Source organism: Haliotis rubra, unplaced genomic scaffold (assembly GCF_003918875.1).
Source record: "Haliotis rubra isolate DU_JTF1 unplaced genomic scaffold, ASM391887v1 Scf578, whole genome shotgun sequence".
NCBI lineage: Eukaryota > Metazoa > Mollusca > Gastropoda > Lepetellida > Haliotidae > Haliotis > Haliotis rubra.
In genome coordinates this window covers 288,322-312,353 of record NW_025767277.1, presented here as the reverse complement: position 1 = coordinate 312,353, position 24,032 = coordinate 288,322, and the positions used below count along the sequence as shown (strand labels likewise).

The 24,032-nt window shown below is 42.9% G+C and overlaps 1 protein-coding gene across 2 annotated transcripts; it reads left to right on the top strand.

The window, feature by feature from the left end:
* The first annotated feature begins 146 nt into the window (after nt 1–146).
* Nucleotides 147–23,604, top strand: LOC124254617 (transforming growth factor beta regulator 1-like). 2 transcript variants are annotated; one of them, XM_046688451.1, is made up of 11 exons: nt 147–205; nt 3,325–3,498; nt 5,245–5,360; nt 10,312–10,480; nt 10,901–10,971; nt 14,336–14,583; nt 15,004–15,144; nt 15,496–15,644; nt 16,240–16,337; nt 21,392–21,618; nt 22,673–23,604. In XM_046688451.1, the coding sequence occupies exons 2-11, from the start codon at nt 3,493–3,495 to the stop codon at nt 22,780–22,782; spliced, it is 1,335 nt and encodes a 444-aa protein (XP_046544407.1). In that variant the 5' UTR covers nt 147–205; nt 3,325–3,492; the 3' UTR covers nt 22,783–23,604. The 2 variants fall into 2 exon arrangements, with proteins under 2 accessions (XP_046544407.1, XP_046544408.1); XM_046688452.1 differs by having other exon boundaries at nt 157–205; nt 3,331–3,498.
* Nucleotides 23,605–24,032: the final 428 nt, after the last annotated feature.

Sequence of the window (24,032 nt, the reverse complement as noted above, 5' to 3'; positions counted from 1 at the left end):
AAGCACACTACATGTAGCATTGATAGTACACGTGCAGTACTAATTTTGTTATGTTTTGTGCAAAATAGTAACTTTACAAATTATGTTCAGTTAAAAATATATTATTGTTCGTTTTATTCTTAGCTACACCTTTACACAAACATGTAAGGGAGGCTACTCTACAAGACAATAGATCTAAACTTGAGTTTCAGCAGAGCGTGAAAGGGTAAGGCAGAAATAAATGTTCAATACAGTAAATAGTAGTTTATGGTTTCGATATAATAGTTGCACTGTCGCCCCCAAACTCTCCAGACTGACTACAGAGAGGAGGAGACCGACAAGCGTATTTGTTAGTACCAAATTCGCTTTGACGCTGCTTTCGGATTGTGATTCACAAAAGTACTGGTATCAAGATTTCTGTAGTACCGAGACTTCCCGTATTTAAGCCCTGGGCTTATTAACGGAAAGTGACCCCTCTCGTTAACAAATAAAAAAACAAAATGGGAAATGATTCTAAGTCACGATAAAATGGAATGAACTTGAAACACAGACGGAATAATACAGAACACCTGAACCATAAACAATTATTAAGGGACGCAAAGTTATAAACTTCTGAAACTTTCAGTTATAAAAAATTGTCTGTTTAAGTGTGCGTCACTGTGTTGAACCGGTCTCATACTCAAGTTCAAGCTGCTCGTCAAACCAGAGACCATATAGATAATAGATCTATTATATGATCTCTGGTCAAACGGAACCTTCCGGCCTTCATCATTCAATTTTCTCCAGATCAGACTGAAAGCCAAGTCTGATCTCTCTTGGGATTCCAAACCGATCTGTATAAGTGAAAACCTCTAACTGCACTCTAAACGTTATGTGTATGCTGACGTTTGCCACATGCTTCGCAAAGAGACGTCACGCTAAACAATAAAAATATAAATATTCATTTAGGCCCATGGGCCTTAATATTTAGTTTTTAAGCCCATGGGAGTAAATTCGAGTGGACTTGAATACAGGAAATCCTGGTATCTCCTCCGGTTCACCTTCGACTTCATCCTTCTTAATTGCATGAAATGTCACATCTTTTTAGTTTTTAAGCCCATGGGAGTAAATTCGTGTGGGCTTGGAATATCATGCCGTCATATGATTCAGTGGTACTTATGTTACCCTGGTATTTTCTAATGACATAATTTCTCACGAGCCACTCACCAAATCGCGCCACCTATCGATTGTTTACGTTCATCAGTCGATATATGTTCAGACTTTCATCAATTTGCGTTGCGTACGTACAGTCATCTACTATTAAAAACTAATGCAACTTTATGTCTAGTACGTAATGCACTTTTTGTGCGATCTTTACAAACATTTTCTATAAACTTATTCAGCTTCAAAATTTTCCAAACATTGCTCGTCTGCTAGCTGATGTCATCAATAAAAACAATCACGTGACCTAAGGGGGGTATCCCAGCTCTATTTTTTAAACTATGGAAGCCCGATAGGGTCAGCTCTTAAGTTGTTTTTTTTCACTTTTCATTTCACGTATCCCGTTGATCAACTCTACATATTTTATGAAATGGAAATTTATGCTGAAAAAATGTGACTATTGTGTTAATTCTACAAAATCGTTTACTGTATTACAATTTATCAACTTCGTTATTACTGAAAACCTATATTGACACTTCCGGATTGGCTGTTGACAACTTGTGAGATTGTGACATGCGCTATGCACCCGTAATTTGATCTGTAGGAAATACCACGTAAACATATGACGTCAACAGAGTTTGTGCACAATGGCCGCCTCTCGTCCGATACGGACAACAATGAACTTCAGAATGACAAAAGTGTTTTATTGACATTAAATGATACAAATGTATGTCGTCTAACACTATGTTATGTTTATCTGACTTGGCAATATGAGCGATCATATTCGTAGTTGTAAATTTCTTAATACCACGGAAACCCATTACGTGAGGGTACTGGAAATCCTGGTAGCTACTCCGGTTCACCTTGAACCTGATTCTTCTTAATTGCACGAAATGTCACATCTTTTACAAATAACATAAAATTGTGGTACTTAGAAACACAACCATAAGCATTTACAATGCCACGGCTTGTGATACCAAGGCATTATGAGTTATGAAGTTATAAAGAGAAATGTTTGCGAAATATATTTGTGTGTCATTTAGATTTACTTGATCTACATTGTGCTGCAACTGGGACTTTCAGTAAGGTAACTCAAATTAGTGCAAGCTGGATCAAATGTAACGAGGCATGTAAGAACCAGAATGATATCACATCAAACACTATGATGTCATAATGTCTTTACAAAGCAAGCAACCAACTTATACTGATCATCGAAAGACAGTGACAGGTCATTCAGATGAGTAACAATAAGCTTGTAATTGTCAATACAGGTTCCCGAATTCCGAAATGTTATGCCCCTGGTACTTCTATTTTTTACGACCCGTGAAGATCCGGGGTAGAATAGGTCTTCAGCAACCCATGTGCTTGCCATAAAAAGGCAACTATCTTGTCGTAAGAGGCGACTAACCGGATCGGGTGGTCAGTTTCGCTGACTTGGTTGACACATGTCATCGGTTCCCAATTGCGCAGATCGATGCTCATGCTGTTGATCACTGGATTGTCTGGTCCAGACTCGATTATTTACAGACCGCCGCCATATAGCTGGAATATTGCTGAGTGCAGCGTAAAACTAAACTCACTCACTCACTCTATTTTTTTACCCTGATCAGAGTCCAACATAAAGAATGTGATATCTTTGCTTGCACTCTTTGAATAGATGCACAATTAGTCTTTGATGACAACTATACTTGTTGCACACTCATACATAGGAGGATCTTTTCATCATGACATGAATGTTTCCTGGAAATATTTTATCCATGACCAGTGATCATTGTAAAACTGACACTAGGGTGTGCTTCAAGGCTGAAATATTCAAAATATGTTGTTGTCATTCATCTGGTTGGATATAAAAACACCAAGTTTGGTGTAATAACTCGGGTAGCATGTTATACTGATCTCAGAGCTAACATACTTGTACATTGCTATCATCAACTCATTCACCAAGAAAGTCTTTTCAAGCCATTGTGATAAAATATTTGCATGAATTTAGGCTACAGAACACGAATGGGAACATTACAGTGATTAAGAGTGATGTGATCAGTGATACATTAGTCCTGGCCTTTGATGCAAGACTGCAGCATTGGACAATATAGATGTTCATTTGATGTGCATTTAAACTGAATGAATTGTGTGGACTTTGCAACTGATACATCATTCACCTGTTCTTGCAGTTACAATGATAATTAGTTTACAAATGCTTATAAGTTTCAGGAAGTATCACATATCCCAGCATCCCAGTGACAGAGTCCATGAACATTCGTGGTCTCCAGAGATCAGGACTACTGAGCCCTGAAGCAGACGGAAAAAGTCAAAACACTGCACAGAGTGGTCTCCCCCTTCTCTTCACCCACTCAGGCCCAGCAGATCCCAAACATGCCGGTAGGTGGCACTGTGGCACTAGTTACAGCAGAGAGATGTAAAACCATAAATTATAATCCACTTTGTCAAATACACTACATATTTATAAGGCGTAATGCAATTTTTCTGCCTTACCTCAGATGGAATATATTAATATGGACAAAATAGCCTTGTTTAAGTTTGATACCTGTGTTTAAAATATTTGATGGACCTTAGAAAAAAATACTGACTAGGGATGAGGAATACCTCTTTCTGACTTGTATAATGTTCACTCTTCTCAGTTCTAGCTCCAAAGGATGAAATTTTATACAATCTAAATTAACTGGAGATTTGCTATATTTGCCGACTGGGCAGTCAGAAGGGAATCCAAATCCCTGTTCCATGATCATATGCAGACAGTATTACAAGAGTATAATCTTTATAACAAGAAAAAAATCTTTGTCCAGTAATCAAACAACTTTTTCATTGAGCAACCACTTTTTGAATTCCACGAATAATGAAAGTTATGAAAGCTTAGCCTTAAGGGGTTAATCTGAGACAGCTCTTATTCATCCGTGGTAGTTTCATTGTCAAAAAGACAACCAGAAAGATTTTTGAAGAACACACCAAGGAATGTGCCAAAGCTGAAATTTAAGGATGGACCAGGCCGTTTGCAAAATAGTTTCCAAATTTTGATAGGAAGTCGGGCTAACTATGCCTGAAAGTTACTAGCCCCCAAAATAGTTCACTAGCCCGAAATTTGAATGTAGAAACTATGCAAAAGATTACAAAAATAGATGAGAATAAGATATTGTCGGCATGACACAGTTTTCATCATTAGCTGCTAATATGATGAACATTTTTATCAGGTCATGATCTTGCATGATTTAAAACTGTATTATAACTTAACAAGTCAGAGAGAGAGATATATTTACAAAATGACCATATGTAAATTCACTAGCCAGTCGGGCCAGTGACGAGATTTACTGGCCCAACTGGATGTTTACTAGCCACAGGCTAGCAGGCCAGTGGCTATTTCCAGGGTTTGTTAGCATTTCAACCCAAGGACCCCCAAACTTTTACATTACAAGGTATGACAAGGACATCTTGAGTTGAATGGTTAATTTTCAACACTGATCAGGATGGATATGCTTGGACAAGGAACTATATCACTTACTGTTTGACCTCAATGATCTTTTGCTTGAACATACAAACAGTGTTTGCTTGAAAAATATATTAACTTTGCTGGTGGGTCACAATTTTGTCCTGTTGGTCATAGACATCAATACTTTCATCAGTATTTCCAGACAGAAGTCATCATGTAGCACTATTGTATAACTGTACTGTAGATACTCTCTTGTAGAAAAGAAAGGCAGAAATGAATGACTGTTTCACTTTCTAGAGTGTTCTATTTGCATGCTAATTTTTAGGTTTGTTTTGCAACAGTCCATTTCATCAAACCTGTCAAGCAGGTTGAGGGATAGTGGTCTTGTATACTCTGCCTTTGCAGGATCTGGAGATTGTTTGTTTCAAGGGCTGATTCTCTGACCTCACCCATCCAGTGCTCATGGTTTTCACCACAGTGATTAATGTCTTCAACAAGCTGACACTGACTTCCTCATTATACATACATTCCTTAATAACTCTGCCTTTTAATACCTTATAACTAACTGATGTAAGACTAGGCTTAAACTGAATGTTTGAGTGTCATTCAGGTCACAGCTAACACCATTTAGATATTTGCTGTCTCTGGTGTGATATGATGTACATGCTGATCTGTTTCTTCAGGGGTCAACTGCATATCCACTGTCAGGCATGTCGTTGGTGTCACAACTTGCATCACCCCCTGCAGCAGGGAGCCATGCAGCAGCTCTCCAACAGCTCAATCTACAAAGCACAGCAGGGTAGGTAACTCATTTAAATCCTTGGCAGGGGAGGCAACTCTTCAGTTCTTTGCAGGGCAGGTAACTCATTTAGCACTAATTGGGGTATATAACTCATTCCTCAGTACTAATTGATGCAGGTAACTCTTTCTGCACTCAACAGGGTAGATAACTAATTCAGCATTGGACAGGGTAGATAACTCATTCAGCACTCAGGGTAGATAACTCATTCAGCACTTAACAGGGTATATATCACATTCAGCACTCAGGGTATATATCTCATTCAGCACTTAACATGGTATATATCTCATTCAGCACTCAACAGGGTATATATCTCATTCAGCACTTAACATGGTATATAACTCATTCAGCACTTAACAGGGTATATATCTCATTCAGCACTTAACAGGGTAGATAACTCATTCAGCACTTAACATGGTATATATCTCATTCAGCACTTAACGTGGTATATATCTCATTCAGCACTCAACAGAGTATATATCACATTCAGCACTTAACAGGGTAGATAACTCATTCAGCACTTAACATGGTATAGATCACATTCAGCACTCAACATGGTATATATCTCATTCAGCACTCAACAGGGTATATATCTCATTCAGCACTTAACATGGTATATATCTCATTCAGCACTCAACAGGGTAGATAACTCATACAGCACTTAACAGGGTAGATAACTCATTCAGCACTCAACAGGGTAGATAACTCATTCAGCACTCAACAGGGTAGATAACTCATTCAGCACTCAACATGGTAGATAACTCATTTAGCACTCAACAAGATAGATAACTCATTCAGCACTTAACATGTTATATATCTGATACAGCACTAACAGGGTAGATAACTCATTCCAGCACTCAACAGGGTAGATAACTCATTCAGCATAGCGTGGTATATATCTCATACAACACTTAACATGGTATATATCTCATTCAGCACTTAACATGGTAGATAACTCATTCAGCACTCAACAAGATAGATTACTCATTCAGCACTTAACATGTTATATATCTCATACAGCACTTAACAGGGTAGATAACTCATTCAGCACTCAACAGGGTAGATAATCCGTTCAGCACTTAACGTGGTATATATCTCATGCACTCAACAGGGTATATATGTCATGCAGCACTCAGCAGGGTAGATAACTCATTCAGCACTTAACAGTGGTATATATCTCATTCAGCACTCAACAGGGTATATATGTCATGCAGCACTCCAGCAGGGTAGATAACTCATTCAGCACTCAACAGGGTATATATCTCATTCAGCACTTAACGGGTATATATATGTCATTCAGCACTCCAACAGGGTATATATAGCTCATGCAGCACTCAACAGGGTAGATAACTCATTCAGCACTCAACGAAGCGGGTAGTATGTCATTCCAGCACTCAACATATCAGGGCATGTCATGCAGCACTCAGCAGGGTAGATAACTCATTCAGCACTCAACAGGGTAGATAACTCCATTCAGCATTCAGCAGGGTAGATAACTCATTCAGCACTTTAACGGTATATACCTGCCACATTCAGCACTTAACAGGGTATATATCACATTCAGCACTCAGGGTATATATCTCATTCAGCACTTAACATGGTATATATCTCATTCAGCACTTAACAGGGTAGATAACTCATTCAGCACTCAACAAGATAGATAACTCATTCAGCACTTAACATGTTATATATCTCATACAGCACTTAACAGGGTAGATAACTCATTCAGCACTCAACAGGGTAGATAACTCATTCAGCACTTAACATGGTATATATCTCATACAGCACTTAAGATGGTATATATCTCATTCAGCACTTAACAGGGTAGATAACTCATTCAGCACTCAGCAGGGTATATATCTCATTCAGCACTTAACATGGTATATATCTCATTCAGCACTCAACAGAGTAGATAACTCATTCAGCACTTAACATGGTATATATCTCATACAGCACTTAAGATGGTATATATCTCATTCAGCACTTAACAGGGTAGATAACTCATTCAGCACTCAGCAGGGTATATATCTCATTCAGCACTTAACAGGGTATATATCTCATTCAGTACTCAACAGGGTATATAAGTCATGCAACACGTAGCAGGGTATATATCTCATTCAGCACTCAACAGGGTAGATAACTCATTCAGCACTTAACAGGGTAGATAACTCATTCAGCACTTAACAGGGTAGATAACTCATTCAGCACTCAACAGGGTAGATAACTCATTCAGCACTCAACAGGGTAGATAACTCATTCAGCACTTAACATGGTAGATAACTCATTCAGCTTTTAACAGGGTAGATAACTCATTCAGCACTTAACAGGGTAGATAACTCATTCAGCTTTTAACAGGGTATATATCTCATTCAGCACTTAACAGGGTAGATAACTCATTCAGCACTTAACAGGGTAGATTACTCATTCAGCTTTTAACAGGGTATATATCTCATTCAGCACTTAACAGGGTAGATAACTCATTCAGCATTTAACAGGGTAGATTACTCATTCAGCACTCAACAGGGTAGATAACCCATTCAGCACTTAACAGGGTAGATAACCCATTCAGCACTTAACATGCTATATACAGTACAACCAGAAATTATTGAGAATTTAAAGATTGTAATTTTTTTATGTATATTAAATGTGAATATTAGCAGAACATAACTCCAGATTCAAAGACAGGTGAACAGTTAGTATTTTGTCAAGTCACCATGGGCAGCAATGCAGACTTCAATGCGGCGGGGCATACTACAGATCAAAGAAGTTAGAAAGTCATGGTCTATGCTGTCCCAATATTGGACCACCTCTTCTTTCATTTCAGCAATATTTGTCGGATTTTTCTTATTGACACTTTCCTTCCTAAGTCTCCAAACATTTTCTATTGGATTTAGGTCAGGGCTATAGCTTGGCCAATCTAATAATGTCATATTTTGGGTCCGAAACCAGGCCTGTGAATGCTTTGAACGATGTTTTGGGTCGTTGTCCTGCTGGAAATGAAAAAATTTCCATAGAACACGTGAGCAGATGGAAGTAAATGTCCCTCGAGAATATCTGTGTACCGCTCACTGTTCACATTCCCTTCAAATACACAGAGGGACGTTGCCCCTAACACAGATATGCCACCCCACACATTAAATTTCGGACTGTACTTTGGGCGCTGATGCAAAGGTTTTTCAGTTTGTTTGGTCCAGAATTTCAGTGTATTAGGAAACAGCTACACAGAACTTTCATCTGAGAAAATCACATTGTCCCAGTTTAAATTTCTATGCTGTAAGCACAAGTTCAACCTTCGCTCCTTTTGTTCAGGTTTCATGATCGGTGATGGAATTTTCTGCCAACCCATTGCATGCAGCTCAGTTCTAATTGTCTCCTTACAGACAGCCACAATTCCTCTATCAATCATATCCAGCCTTAAGTTTTCTAAACTCCTTCGTTTGATTTTAGAAACAAGAATACCAAGCCGCCTCCTGTCACCGACAGTCAATTTTCTGGGCTTACCTGCGCCTCCCTAGTGCTCAATGCCATATCCATTTGCAATATTTTTCAAAACACGATAAACAGTGGACAAAGGGATGCCTGTTCTACTTGAAATCACTTTAGCTGATCTGATGTCCTTGTTATAATACTCTAACATCAACTTCCTCTTCTCTAAATCATCCATACTGAGGATCACTGAAAATGTCGTCTGGTAGCAAGTAAGCAAAGGGGGATAACTTTTCACAAACTAATGAAAAAGGATTAATGGAGTTGTCTCTCTTGAATGAAACCAAGCACTTGATAGCTAGTCAAGGTTGTTTATACTAGAAATCCAATTAATCATATTCCTATAATTCTCAATAATTTCTGGTCATACTATATCTCATTCAGCACTTAACAGGGTAGATAACTCATTCGATACTCAATGTAGTAAATATTCTCACAACTCACAAATGGTGCCAATGTCACCTTATGCTTAAAATGCTAAATAAATATGCCAATATGATTATTAAATCTGTGCAAACCCTGAAGGATCATCAGGGGTGATAGGGAAGCCTAATGGTTAAAGTGTCCGCTCGTCACGCTGAAGACCCGGGTTCGATTCCCCACATGGTAACCCATTTCTGGTGTCCCCTGCTGTGATATTGCTGGAATATTCTGAAAGCAGTGTAAAACCATACTCACTCACTCACTCACTCAGGTTTTGGTTTTTGGTTTGGTTTGTTGTTTTACAACTCATTCATCAATATTCCAGCTATATGGCCAGTGTGCTACATAGCCACTGGCCCGACTGGCTAGTGAATTTTCATGGAGTCATTTTGTAGATGAATCATTCTCTCTGACTTGTTAAGTTATAACACACTTTTAAAGCATGCAAGATTATGGCCTGATAAAAATGATCATCATATTAGCAGTTTGATGATGAAACCCCTGCCTACATTCAAATTTCGAACTAGTGAATTATTCTGTGGTCTAGTATCTTCCAGGCATAGCTAGCCCAACTGGCTTGCATTATTTGTAAACTATTTCGCACGCTGTATATGGTGGCAGCGTGTAAATAATTTAGTCTGCACCAGACAATCAAGTGATCAACAGCATGAGCATCAATCTATGCAATTGGGATACAATGACGTGTCAACCGAATCATCGAGCCTGACCACCTGATCCTGTTAGTCGCCTCTTAAGACAAGCATGGGTTACTGAAGACCAATTAGGGATCAAGAATGCTATTTCTTTGTTCTGACAATCATCACAGGTAGCTAAATCATTAAAGGGCTGCCTCATGCAGAAGATGCAAGTTTGATTCCTTTAACAGGTAAACATGAGAATACCATCTCTTGTGTTCACTACTATAATGTTCCTAAAATATTTCAATTTATAGATTATCCCCACAGCATATGCTTGTCTTATGTTTCCAAAGTAATTGCTGATGGTAAAGAGGAGACACTGCAGGTCAGTTGTCTGATTGCAGAGTCCAGCCAGGTCAGAGTTTGTTGAGCAGTTTCCCCAAGGCAAACCCTGCAAGGAATTTAGCTGGCAGGTTTGGTGTGAGGAGTTCAGCTGCCCGGGCGACTCACCCCCAGGATTACTACTACCGGAAGTGGCGACGCCTCAAGAAGCTCATCAAGGACACTGTGTTTGTAAGTTACCTATCTCATCTCGTGTCAGTGTCGGGCGTTCAACTTTACATTGAACCAATATTACAGTAGGCTAGTAAGGGTTCCATTGTGCCTTCCTTCTGTAAATCATCTGGGAATTCTTTATTGGCTTTTCTTCACAATTACTGTCAGTCGTTATAAGTTTTTTGTGTAAATAGTTGCCATTTGAGTGAAATGAGGACAATAAATGAAAACTTTGCTTTTTCTAACCTCAAATAACCAATCAAAGGGGAACAAATAAAAGGGCAGATTTCTATTTGTAAAAAATATCTGGGAAATTGCATTCTTTTCACAGAAAAAAACTTTCAGTAAATATGATTTTGTTATCATAAGCAGCAATTTTAGATTCCGCGCAGAGTCCAGTCAAGAAGCAATAATCACTATATTTTGCTGACATTGTAGATCAACGGGTCCGTGTGTGACGAGGTGATCCGCATAGAAGAGAAGCTGGCCCGGTCCAAGGAGGAGAGGAGGTAGGTATGCTGTCTGTGGGGTTGTGTCAGGGTGAGGTGAGGGGATATGTCAGCTGTCTGTGGGGTTGTGTCAGGGTGAGGAGAGGGGATATGTCAGCTGTCTGTGGGGTTGTGTCAGGGTGAGGTGAGGGGATATGTCAGCTGTGTGTGGGGTTGTGTCAGGGTGAGGAGAGGGGATATGTCAACTGTCTGTGGGGTTGTGTCAGGATGAGGAGAGGGGATATGTCTGCTGTCTGTGGGGTTGTGTCAGGGTGGTGAGGAGAGGGATATATCAACTGTCTGTGGGGTTGTGTCAGGGTGAGGAGAGGGGATATGTCGGCTGTCTGTGGGGTTGTGTCAGGGTGAGGAGAGGGGATATGTCAACTGTCTGTGGGGTTGTGTCAGGGTGAGGAGAGGGGATATGTCAACTGTCTGTGGGGTTGTGTCAGGGTGAGGAGAGGGGATATGTCGGCTGTCTGTGGGGTTGTGTCAGGGTGAGGAGAGGGGATATGTCAACTGTCTGTAGGGTTGTGTCAGGGTGAGGAGAGGGGATAAGTCTGCTGTCTGTGGGGTTGTGTCAGGGTGAGGAGAGGGATATATGTCTGCTGTCTGTGGGGTTGTGTCAGGGTGAGGAGAGGGATATATCTCTGCTGTCTGTGGGGTTGTGTCAGGGTGAGGAGAGGGATATGTCGGCTGTCTGTGGGGTTGTGTCAGGGTGAGGAGAGGGGATATGTCTGCTGTCTATGGGGTTGTGTCAGGGTGAGGTGAGGGGATATGTCAGCTGTCTGTGGGGTTGTGTCAGGGTGAGGAGAGGGGATATGTCAACTGTCTGTGGGGTTGTGTCAGGATGAGGAGAGGGGATATGTCGGCTTTCTGAGGGGTTGTGTTAGGGTGAGGAGAGGGGATATGTCTGCTGTCTGTGGGGTTGTGTCAGGGTGAGGAGAGGGGATATGTCAACTGTCTGTGGGGTTGTGTCAGGATGAGGAGAGGGGATATGTCAACTGTCTGTGGGGTTGTGTCAGGGTGAGGAGAGGGGATATGTCAACTGTCTGTGGGGTTGTGTCAGGATGAGGAGAGGGGATATGTCAACTGTCTGTGGGGTTGTGTCAGGGTGAGGAGAGGGGATATGTCTGCTGTCTGTGGGGTTGTGTCAGGGTGAGGAGAGGGGATATGTCTGCTGTCTGTGGGGTTGTGTCAGGGTGAGGAGAGGGGATATGTCAACTGTCTGTGGGGTTGTGTCAGGGTGAGGAGAGGGGATATGTCAGCAGTCTGTGGGGTTGTGTCAGGGTGAGGAGAGGGGATATGTCTGTGGGGTTGTGTCAGGATGAGGAGAGGAGATATATCAGCAGTCTGTGGGGTTGCGTCAGGATGAGGAGAGGAGATATGTCAGCTGTCTGTGGGGTTGCATCAGGATGAGGAGAGGAGATATATCAACTGTCTGTGGGGTTGTGTTAGGATGAGGAGAGGGGATAAGTCAACTGTCTGTGGGGTTGCGTCAGGATGAAGAGAGGAGATATGTCAGCAGTTTGTGGGGCTGCATCAGGGTGAGGAGAGAAGATATGACTCATGTCTGAGGCGTTGTGTAAGCATAAGGAGATGAGATATGTCTGCTGTCTGAGGGGTTGTGTAAGCATAAGGAGATGAGATATGTCTGCTGTCTGAGGGGTTGTGTAAGCATAAGGAGATGAGATATGTCTGCTGTCTGAGGGGTTGTGTAAGCATAAGGAGATGAGATATGTCTGCTGTCTGAGGTGTTGTGTAAGCATAAGGAGATGAGATATGTCAGCTGTCTGTGGGGTTGTGTCAGGATGAGGAGAGGGGATATGTCAACTGTCTGTGGGGTTGTGTCATGATGAGGAGAGGGGATATGTCAACTGTCTGTGGGGTTGTGTCAGGGTGAGGAGAGGGGATATGCCAACTGTCTGTGGGGTTGTGTCAGGGTGAGGAGAGGGGATATGTCGACTGTCTGTGGGGTTGTGTCAGGGTGAGGAGAGGGGATATGTCAACTGTCTGTGGGGTTGTGTCAGGGTAAGGAGAGGGGATATGTCAGCTGTCTCTGGGGTTGTGTCAGGGTGAGGAGAGGGGATATGTCGGCTGTCTGTGGGGTTGTGTCAGGGTGAGGAGAGGGATATGTCAACTGTCTGTGGGGTTGTGTCAGGGTGAGGAGAGGGGATATGTCGGCTGTCTGTGGGGTTGTGTCAGGGTGAGGAGAGGGGATATGTCTGCTGTCTGTGGGGTTGTGTCAGGGTGAGGAGAGTGGTATGTCTGCTGTCTGTGGGGTTGTGTCAGGGTGAGGAGAGGGATATGTCGGCTGTCTGTGGGGCTGTGTGTCAGGGTGAGGAGAGGGATATGTCAACTGTCTGTGGGGTTGTGTCAGGGTGAGGAGAGGGATATGTCAACTGTCTGTGGGGTTGTGTCAGGGTGAGGAGAGGGATATGTCAACTGTCTGTGGGGTTTTGTCAGGGTGAGGAGAGGGGATATGTCAACTGTCTGTGGGGTTGTGTCAGGGTGAGGAGAGGGATATGTCAGCTGTCTGTGGGGTTGTGTCAGGGTGAGGAGAGGGATATGTCAACTGTCTGTGGGGTTGTGTCAGGGTGAGGAGAGGGGATATGTCTGCTGTCTGTGGGGTTGTGTCAGGGTGAGGAGAGGGGATATGTCAGCTGTCTGTGGGGTTGTGTCAGGGTGAGGAGAGGGGATATGTCAGCTGTCTGTGGGGTTGTGTCAGGGTGAGGAGAGGAGATATGTCAGCAGTCTGTGGGGCTGCGTCAGGGTGAGGAGAGAGAGATATGTCTCATGTCTGAGGCGTTGTGTAAGCATAAGGAGATGAGATATGTCTGCTGTCTGAGGGGTTGTGTAAGCATAAGGAGATGAGATATGTCTGCTGTCTGAGGGGTTGTGTAAGCATAAGGAGATGAGATATGTCTGCTGTCTGAGGGGTTGTGTAAGCATAAGGAGATGAGATATGTCTGCTGTCTGAGGGGTTGTGTAAGCATAAGGAGATGAGATATGTCTGCTGTCTGAGGGGTTATGTAAGCATAAGGAGATGAGATATGTCAACTGTCTGTGGGGTTGTGTAAGCATAAGGAGATGAGATATGTCTTCTGTCTGAGGGGTTGTGTAAGCATAAGGTGATGAGATATGTCTGCTGTCTGAGGGGTTGTGTAAGCATAAGGAGATGAGATATGTCTCCTATCTTAGACTGTATCAGGGTAAGGAAAGGAGATATGTGTGCAGTCTGATGTTGTGTCAGACTATGGTTTGGGGGAAGGTCTGTTCATAGTCAGTGGATGTGGGTATCACATTGTCAGGGTCAGGAAATTATACTGTTTTCTTGCAATGTGAACTATCAGCATATTGATTTCACTGATGGACATAACTGATGCAGGTTTCTCCTGAGGAAGCTGCTGCAGTACCAGTCTCTAAGTGAGGCACCAACACCGCCGGTCAAACAGGAAGTGACCACACCATCGGTCAAGACAACAAAAAGTCCAGTTGTGCTGGCTTCACCAGCATCCGAGACGACGATGCAAGAGACAACCACACCCATCCCCAGCAAGTCCAAGTCAGCAAAGAAGAAGGCCCCACCCACTTCCACAGACAAGAAGAAGAGTTCTGCTAGCAAGGAGCTTATCGGTGAGCCTCCTCATACCTGAGTGTGTTCATCTCCGTCTATGTAGCCTACACTGACATGGGACATTCTCCAGTAATGGTGAATTTCTTCACCAGAGTATTGTTTTTAATTTTATTTTCCAAGAGAAATAATGTGCATAATCCTCAAGATATACACTATTGAAAAGTCATTGCTGTGTTTTGCCTATATTTATAATGTAAAGGCCATAGGTCATATTCAACTTGTTCCAAGCTCTGTGTTATGAACCTGTGTCTCCGTTTCTTCTGTTGTAAAGTTAGGGGACGTGTATAAACTAAGATTAAATCACAAGATTAATTAAGAAGCAAACCAGATAACTGTTCTTTGTTTGCACCTTGACAAGAGAATGGTGTTGTGTGTGGCACCACCTTGATGGATCCGTTTCCCATATTCAATGTTTTCAGAGTCTGTCCAGCCGAAGCCTAAGAAGAGTAAATCAGCTGGAGCCAATCGCAGGATAGCTATTCCCCTGATCCCCCTTGACCCAACCGGCCGCCCAGTCTTCCCTCTTGTCCTTGGGGACCTGACTGTCCACAGCCTAGGGGGAGGTAACTGCTTACCACCTTACCACCTTACACAACCACACCATCTTGCCTCTACACCTTCATGTCTGACAACCACAATCACTTTGTGTATGACAGTCACTTTGTGTATGCCAATACTTTGTGTATGACAATCATGCTCTTTGTGTATGACAATCACTTTGTGTATGACAATCACTTTGTGTATGACAATACATTGTGTATGACAATCATGCTCTTTGTGTATGACAATCACTTTTTGTATGACAATCACTTTGTTCACGACGATCACATTGTGTATGACGGTGCCATTTTTTGACAATCACCTTGTGTATGACTTTCTTCCCGCATTACAATCACATTGTGCATACTTTTAGCTGAACCCAGATCGCTCCTGTTTCCACTCTGCTGAAGCCATCTACCCCGTCGGCTTCTGCAGCACCCGCGTCTACGGCAACGTGACGAACACTGAAGTTCGCTGTCTGTACACATGCAAGATATCCGACTCCGGCTCCAGCCCAGTGGTGAGTGACACTGACAGGGTGGAGGAGGTTTTCCAAAACAGGGGTTTATCTCCACCCACTCATGAGTGGATGTCAGGTCCTCTTTATGTCAGCAAGTGTCAGTAAAAAGTCCCACATGGGAATTGAAAAGTTTGTATTTCATGTCTACTGCATTGACTGCAAATTTAATAATGTTCAAGTACCACCAAACATATAAAAATAAGACACTCAAAAAGTCAGTTCTGCTTGTGCTTGCCTAGTAGTAGTAATAGCAGTAGTACCAGAGATGTGTTGTGATTTGATTAAACCCTGCATCTTAAGGGAATGAAGTTTAGTTCAATTCAACAATAATTATCAAGAAATTAGAGTTTCTAGATCTTGATCAATTCAGGAATATACTGAAGCCCATTTTTGGTGTCATATTAGTGGAATCTTGTAAAGGGGAAGATGTGGAAAACCTACTCCTTAACTATTTCTGATGTCCCCCATGTCATGTTATTGCTAGACTATTGCTCAAAATGTCCTAAGCCTTACCCATTCGTGATGCTCCCTTATGATGTTGCTGGCGTATTGCTCCAGATGTCATTAAACCCATCTCACTTCATCCTTACACTAGTTTGAGATCGCCCCTGACGACTGCCCTGACAAGGTGTGGAAGGCCAAGTCCCCAGCAGAGTGTCACAGCATGCTACAGCGAGCCATTTTCAAGGCCAAGTGAGTAGGACACGCCTCTCGTGACATTTATATACAGGTTGTTCAGATAGTCCTGACTTTAGAAGGGAGAAGGAAGAGGGTGGGGCAGGGGGAGGGGTGACAATGACCAGGCTGCACTGACGCAGGTTATAATCAGGTTATAGTATAAACAGACTGCACTGTGGGAATGTGGTAATGCATTGCACACATATATACTAAATATGAGATGTAAATGAATCAAAGAAAAGCATGGACATGATCATTTCATCTTTTGATTATGTAGTTGTTTTTAGATGCTTATTTCATGTTGCTTTGATATTTTGTTGTTCTATAATCCACAAAAACAAACCAATTTTATTTATTTTATACTTATCCTGACTCATGATAATTTGCTTTCTCATCCTCTCTTCCCGAACGGGGGGACGGTGGGGTAGCCTAATGGTTAAAGCGTCGGCTCGTCACGCCGAAGACCCGGGTTCGAATCCCCACATGGGCACAATGTGTGAAGCCCATTTCTGGTGTCCCCCGCCGTGATGTTGCTGGAATATTGCTAAAAGCGGCGTAAAACTAAAACTCAGTCAGTCAGTCTTCTGAACGGTCAAGTGGAAACTTGAATCCTTTCAATTCCCTTGAAGCGAACGTACAATCACTCACCCTCAATTACCTCCCTTGGTTTCCTGCGAGATGACAGCACACAGTGCAGACTGGTCTTTTTACTACGTCGTCAGCAGTCAACGTAGACATCTCACATCACGGACTGGCAGATGATAAGGGGCAGCATACTGAAGAAGATGATGGATTCGTCTTCACTGAAGCTGAGGTGCTGGCGTGGGTGGCTGATGGTCTCCCGTTATCGTCCCCGTCCAAAGACGCTAATCCTGCCAAGACGTACTGTATGAAGGGAGATGACTACGAATCGATTACTATCCCGCCGATGAAGCCCATTGCCCAGGTAGCAGACAACCTGAAAGCAGCCTTTGAGAAGGCTTCAAAGACACAAGGGCAACATACTCCACAGTTTAACCCTAGATGGTTCCGGCATCACAACATGAGTCAGTTCGACATGGCACCTGAGATTGATGAAAATTTCTACCTGGTCACAGACTCGAAGTCTCGCAGTTACAAGGTAGAAGACAAGAGATTGGCACAGCTTGATATGACAACCCGTAGTGCCTTTTACAGGTTAGCGAGGTCTAGAGCCATCAACAAGGCGCTGATGTACGCTTTCAAGAATCCTAAGACGGAGGAAGAAAAGATGATCCGGTCTACACTAGTTGTCCAGCGCAAGGATCAGGAGTTTATCTCCAATCACTTGGCATCTACATCAGCGGGCATCATTCTTCTACGTCGTCAAGGGTTGCTGAGTTCCTGTACGTGGCCAGATGTCTACACCAAGCCTCTACTAAGGAAGCCTTGGGCAGTGCCTACTCTGTTTGACGGCGGCATCCGGCAGTTGTCACATGAAGTATCTCAAGACTCCAAAAACTTGATGTTGATCAAGTCCGACCAGACGATGAACACCATGGTGCGTCAATCGACTCAGCACAGTCAACTAAGATCCCGCTTCTCTGGTATTCAGAGAGCCAAAGAGAAGAAGTTCCCAGCTACACGTGGTGGCAACACGGGATCCTTTCGTCGTCCCAGTAATACTAGAAGTTACTGAAGGGCAGGTTCGGAGCGACTGGTCGCTTCCAACCCCAGCCGTTCCTGTAAAACCGTCATCTGTGGGTGGACGTCTGGGTCTATACTGGGAAATTTGGAGAGTTCTACAGGACAACTATGTCACAGAAGTCTTACGAGAGGGATACAGCATCCAGTTACAGTCGACGCCACCGTTGACAGATCAACCGTGGGTCTTCAAGTATCCTCAGCTACAGCGAGGCAAGCTCACCAAGGTTATCGAGATGTTGGTGGCAAAAGGTGCTGTAGAGGTCGTCGATCAACGCAGACTCAAGCTCGGATATTACTCTCCAATCTTCCTAGTGCCCAAGAAGAACTCCCAAGAGAAGTTCCGACTTATCTTCAATATGAAGAGCTTCAACAGAGATTACCTGTTGAGACCAGAGAAGTTCAAGATGTTACATCTACCTCAGCTGAGACATCTTATCCGACCCAACGACTTCATGGCCAGCATAGATCTGCAAGATGCCTATCTACATATACCAATACATCCAGGCACAGGCTCTCACCCGCAGAGGAAGATTGCAACTTCGTCCGCTACAGAGGTTCCTGATATCTCATCTAGACAATGTCCAGAAGTTCGCCATCCCACAACATCTAAAGCAATTCCTGCTTTGGTGGACAGTAAGGTCAAATGTCTGCGGCGGAACCTATTTGAGAGAGCCAAATTACAAGAGTCATCTCTATGTGGATGCGTCCCTCCAAGGCTGGGGGGGCACATCTCAACGACAAAGTTACAGCAGGGCTGTGGTCACAAACAGAGATGGGTCTGCACATCAATCAGCTAGAACTGAAAGCAGTAATAGAAGCAGTACTACATTGGGTGGCACAGTTAAAAGATCAGGTACTGATGATACACACAGACAACTCCACGGTGGTCTTTTACATAAATCTGCAAGGGTCCACGAGATCAGCGCCTCTGCTTCAACTGATGTTCCAGCTGTTCGACATCGCAGACGAAATCAACCTGAAGATGAGGGCTTGCCACATCCCAGGGCCGTAGAACGTCCTAGCAGACGCTCTATCCAGAACAGTACGGCCGTATCCCACAGAGTAGAAGTTACATCCGGAGGCATTCCAGTGGATAACAGCCCAACTCGGCCGTCCTCTCATCGAACTGTTTACGACCCCGTTTCAACAATCAGGTGACAACATTCGTCTTGCCAGTGCCAGACCAGCTGGCATGGGTTGGCGACACCTTAGCCATATCATGGGAAGGAATGAAGGCTTATGCCTTCCCTCCACTGATCCTGCTACCACAAGTACTACGCAAAATCAGCCGGACAAGGGTCCTACAACTGACTTTGGTAGCGCCTTACTGGCCAGCGAGACTATGGTTGCCAGACCTCATAGATCTTCACGGCGAACCAGTACTACGACTTCCTAGACTGGCCGAATCTACTCGTCCATCCTCACACCAAGCAGCATCACGGCAACCCAAAAGTTTTCCAGTTACACGTATGGAGCATATCACATACTGCTTGAAGGGTCGAGGATACTCCACTAGAGCAGCCAAGGCAGTAACCTTGGCTCTACGTAGATCTACACGTAACCTGTATGATGACAAGTGGAGAAGCTTTGAACAGTATGCTGTTTGACAAGGGTTCGCGGCCAGAAGAGTGACTAATCCACAAGTAGCAGATTACTTGTGTCATTTGAGGTCCACTAGACATCTGAAGGGTTCCACTTTGTCTACCTTGTCTACATCTGAAGGGTTCCACATTGTCTACCTTGCGGCAATCAGCTCGGTCATCACCATGAAGACAGGGGTGAAGTTGACCAAGGTGCCTGAACTTGTAGCCCTGCTGAGATCTTTCAAGTTAGAAGATCAACAACAGAGGTTCAGGGCACCAGCTTGGGACCTCAACATAGTACAACATCACCTCATCAGTGAGGTATATGAGCTGCTGACACAGACGACAATTGAGTTATTAACTCAAAAGACGATATTCCTCCTCGCCTTGGCTACTGCAGCTCGGATGTCAGAGATACACTCCCTTAACTTCAACCGTATGAGATTCGACACGGGAAGAAGGGAAGCAGTCCATCTAGGCCTTAGATGGGACTTTATAACCAAGAACCAGCTACCGGGACAACCGGATCGTCAATTCTACGTTCTGGCATTATCAACCATCCTGGGTCCACAGGACACTGAAGATCTATCATTATGCCCGGTCAGAGCGCTGAAAATCTACTTGCAGAGATCTGCTACGAGAAGGAGGAAGTTCAAGCGTATATTTATCCCGCTATCTCCCGCTACGACGGTGGAAGTTTCCCGTACTACAGTCTCCTTTTGGATCAGAGCGGTGATCCTAAGAGCCTACAAAGCAGCAGGGTTAGAGCCTCCAAGAGCACTGGCCCTACATGGAAATTGCTCAATATCATCTACAATGAAAGGCTGCTTTTTGGAAGTCAGACCCTGTCTTCGCTAACCACTACCTGAGAGACATCTCCACGGAAGATGTATCTGGAATACATCAATTCGGCCCTCTAGTCATAGTGCAGCAACTCACTATGCCGGCCAGACGATGAAGAATCTCACCCTTGTCACGCAGACTCGTTGATGCCAGGCAACTGTTCCATTGCCACCAGCTGAGAGTGCATGTTCCCCTGTCTTAAGAGATAAGACAGCGCATGAGTGATACACAGACTCAGTTATGGTAATGTTCTTGCCTTAACAGATGGGTCGCGATACCAGTTTCGGTGATGTTCTTACCGCAAACATATTGGGTCGTTGCAGAATATCTAGACAACAAGGCGTCTAGTATACTAAATCCACAAAACCTAGGTTTACTTCTAATATGTATGTATAAGAAGGTGGTCCCCCAATTAGCATTAAGAAGATATTGAAGTTAGCCGCAGAAGAAGAAAATTCCCAGGGGGTAAATCAAGCGAACGCTGACGTGAATACAATCATGCAGGGAATCCCGTAGGTGGCTTACCCACCACCTTTCCGTCGGATTCAGTAAGCAAATAATCATGAGTCAGGATAAGGAAAAACATGTAATTTTTATGATAAAATTAATATTTTATACTTATCCTGACTCATGAGATGAAGCCCTCCCAACCGTCCCCTCTCACCACACGGGTTTCCCTGTAGACCTGTGTGGGGCATATATCGGAGAGAGTGAGGACCAAAGCATGGCAAGGTCACGTGCCGGTGTTGGCGGGAAACCAAAGGAGGTAATTGAGGGTGAGTCAATGTACGTTCGCTTCAAGGGAATTGGAAGGATTCAAGTTTCCACTTGATGGTTGGAAAAGAGAATGAGAAAGCAAATAATCATGAGTCAGGATAAGTATATATCTTTAAAAATTACATAATTACGTGTTTTAAATGGTCAGTCCTATAAGTAAACTAGAATAATGTTACATAACCATGCCTTTTCATGCTGCAGGGGTGTGGAACTGACCCCGACAGCCACTAGCGGGGTGGATTTCTTTGGGTTGACCCACCCCATTGTCCAGAACCTCACACAGTCTCTGCCAGGGGCCAGGAAGTGTTCCGGCTACAAGTGGCACAAGTTCGAGGTCAACAAAGGGGAGGTAATCGACAACATCGTTCACTGTAAGAATGATCCAATGGTCAACTATGATGCACTGCGGAAACTGGTGGCAGCTTCAGGTAGGTTGTGACGTCGTCATAGTGATTCATTATGTCCTGCTGGTTTATAGTGTCGTGTGCTACATGGGATTATTAGTCAGTGAGTTCATAATTTAACATATGCTCAGCATAGGTGAAGCACAAAGATCAAGATGTAAAACAGGTGTTTGGGTCCTGTTTCTGAAATCTATGGTAGCACCAAGATGATCTTACCCACTACTCCTTATCTCAGTTTTGAAAAATTCTTTCTTCTTTTTCATTGTTTAATGCTACATTCAGCAATAACCCTGCTATATGACCATGGTCGATCCAAGGAATGATATGATGATCAACGATATTTACAACGGCATGCATCAACCAAGCCAGCACGTCTGACCACCCGACCCTGTTAGGTGCCTTGTGTGACATGCTTGGGTTACTGCAGATCAATTCTATTTGGGATCTTTATAAGTCCCCAATACCTTAACACTGACTGGCATGTAAATGACTGTTTATATGGAAAATTATAAAGATTCGATTATTTGCAGTAATGCATTTTACCAGACTCCATTCTGCCAGTCTGATTTTATTCCTTTGCATGTTTTAATCCACCAGGGAAATGAAATGTAACTTCCATTTTCAACCAATTTTCACTGGTGAAATCCATTTGTTTGTTTATGAAATGCTGAGATACTTGATTTCAAGGGTTGATGATAATTCTACCATACAAATGGAAGCAGGGTATTTTCTGTGTTACTTGTACTTTTATATCCCACTGTACAAATAGTGATAGAGTTGCAGTCCACTATATCAGTGGCCTCACACTAACATGGTTGAAGTTATCTGTTCAAATCCATGTGCACTTACATATCTATTATGGTCAAATCCATGTTTGCTGAAATATCAAAACAGTGTCACATTCTGTAGTAGTGTTTGCTAATTTATTTAAGCATATTGTAAACATCACATAAATGAGTTTGGGTTTATCTCACAAATACATTTACAGTAAATATTTGTTAAACATGCCAGTGGTTGCCCAGTAAATGTGAATCATATGAGCTGTTACATATAAATAATGATCATTCTGTTGTTTCAGGAGCTAAAGCACAGACCATCTCTGCCTCTGCTCATCTGGAACCTTCAACCAGTCTGAGGTCCCTGTTGACTAGTGGGCCCTTCACTACAGCCATGTATGCTCAGAAGTGATTGTAGAACAGCCCCAACCATCTGAGTCCACTACCTTCATGTTTGCTCAGAAGGGACCTCTGACCAACCTTATTCAACCAGACTGAGATCCCTGTTGGCTTAAGTACAGCCTTATATGCTCAGAAGACTTCAAGTGACCAACCTCTTCAAGAAGCTTGTCATCCTTGTTGACAAATAGACCCTTAACAACAGCCATATGCTCCCAAGTGACCTCACAGGCCCTTCACAAAAGGGGCACCTATATCAAGGGGAGATAACTCTTGTTATCTGGCGGGCTCATCTCACCAACAGATTCATGTACAACAGAGATACTGATGGACACAAGCTGCTGGTGTTAGAACATGTAGAAGAAAATTGAAGACACCACAGTCACTATCTCAATCATCTCAGTCATCACATCACTTTCTGACAGCACCGTCATCATTTGTATCTTCACCATCATTACATTGCAGTAATCATTACATCACAGTCATTGTTTCATCATGGTCATCATTTCATCACAGTCATTATTATGACCAATGCAGGATCTGTCTTCCTCTGATATTGAAAGAACAGTTTGTACATAAAGTTGAAATAAATATTTTGCCTCATAGAAGGTTATTAACAGACGTTTGGTAACTTGATACCAGTCATCATCCATGTTGTGGAGTGTGAATTTGCCTGTAATTGTCTTCTTGTATATCGCAGGTACATGTCCTACCTATCTACTTGTTACCATTGTTGTATATTAATGAAATATTTGACAGAGAAATACATACTAGTATTGATATGTATTTGTTTGTGCTGGAACAAAACTAAGAAAATAATAAAGATGAAGATGTATTTTCCTGATTTATTACTTCTTATGTCACTATAGAATCCTATGTGACTGATACCCAGAGAACAGATTCTGTAGTACTATGCTCTGATATTCAAAACTGACAATGCAGGACTTTAATGTTTGTCCGACCAGCATCTCAAAACGTTCATAGCGCCGTTAGTAGATGTGCATACAGGCATTTATAAGACTTTGAATCTGTTCTGAAGACGTGTTGAGCCTCACATGAATAGAGTTTTCCCACACGATCAAAATATTGCGCTGAGTAAGTTATGTGTTTCGACCTCTAAAAAACTCCATCGCCCTAGTCTTTCCCGGATAAACCAAAGAATTTTCTCAATAATTTGGGATAGACTAGTGATTAAAGCATCCAGTCGTCACATCAAAGACCCAGGTCAATTCACTAAATGGGTACAATGATTTGAAGCCAATT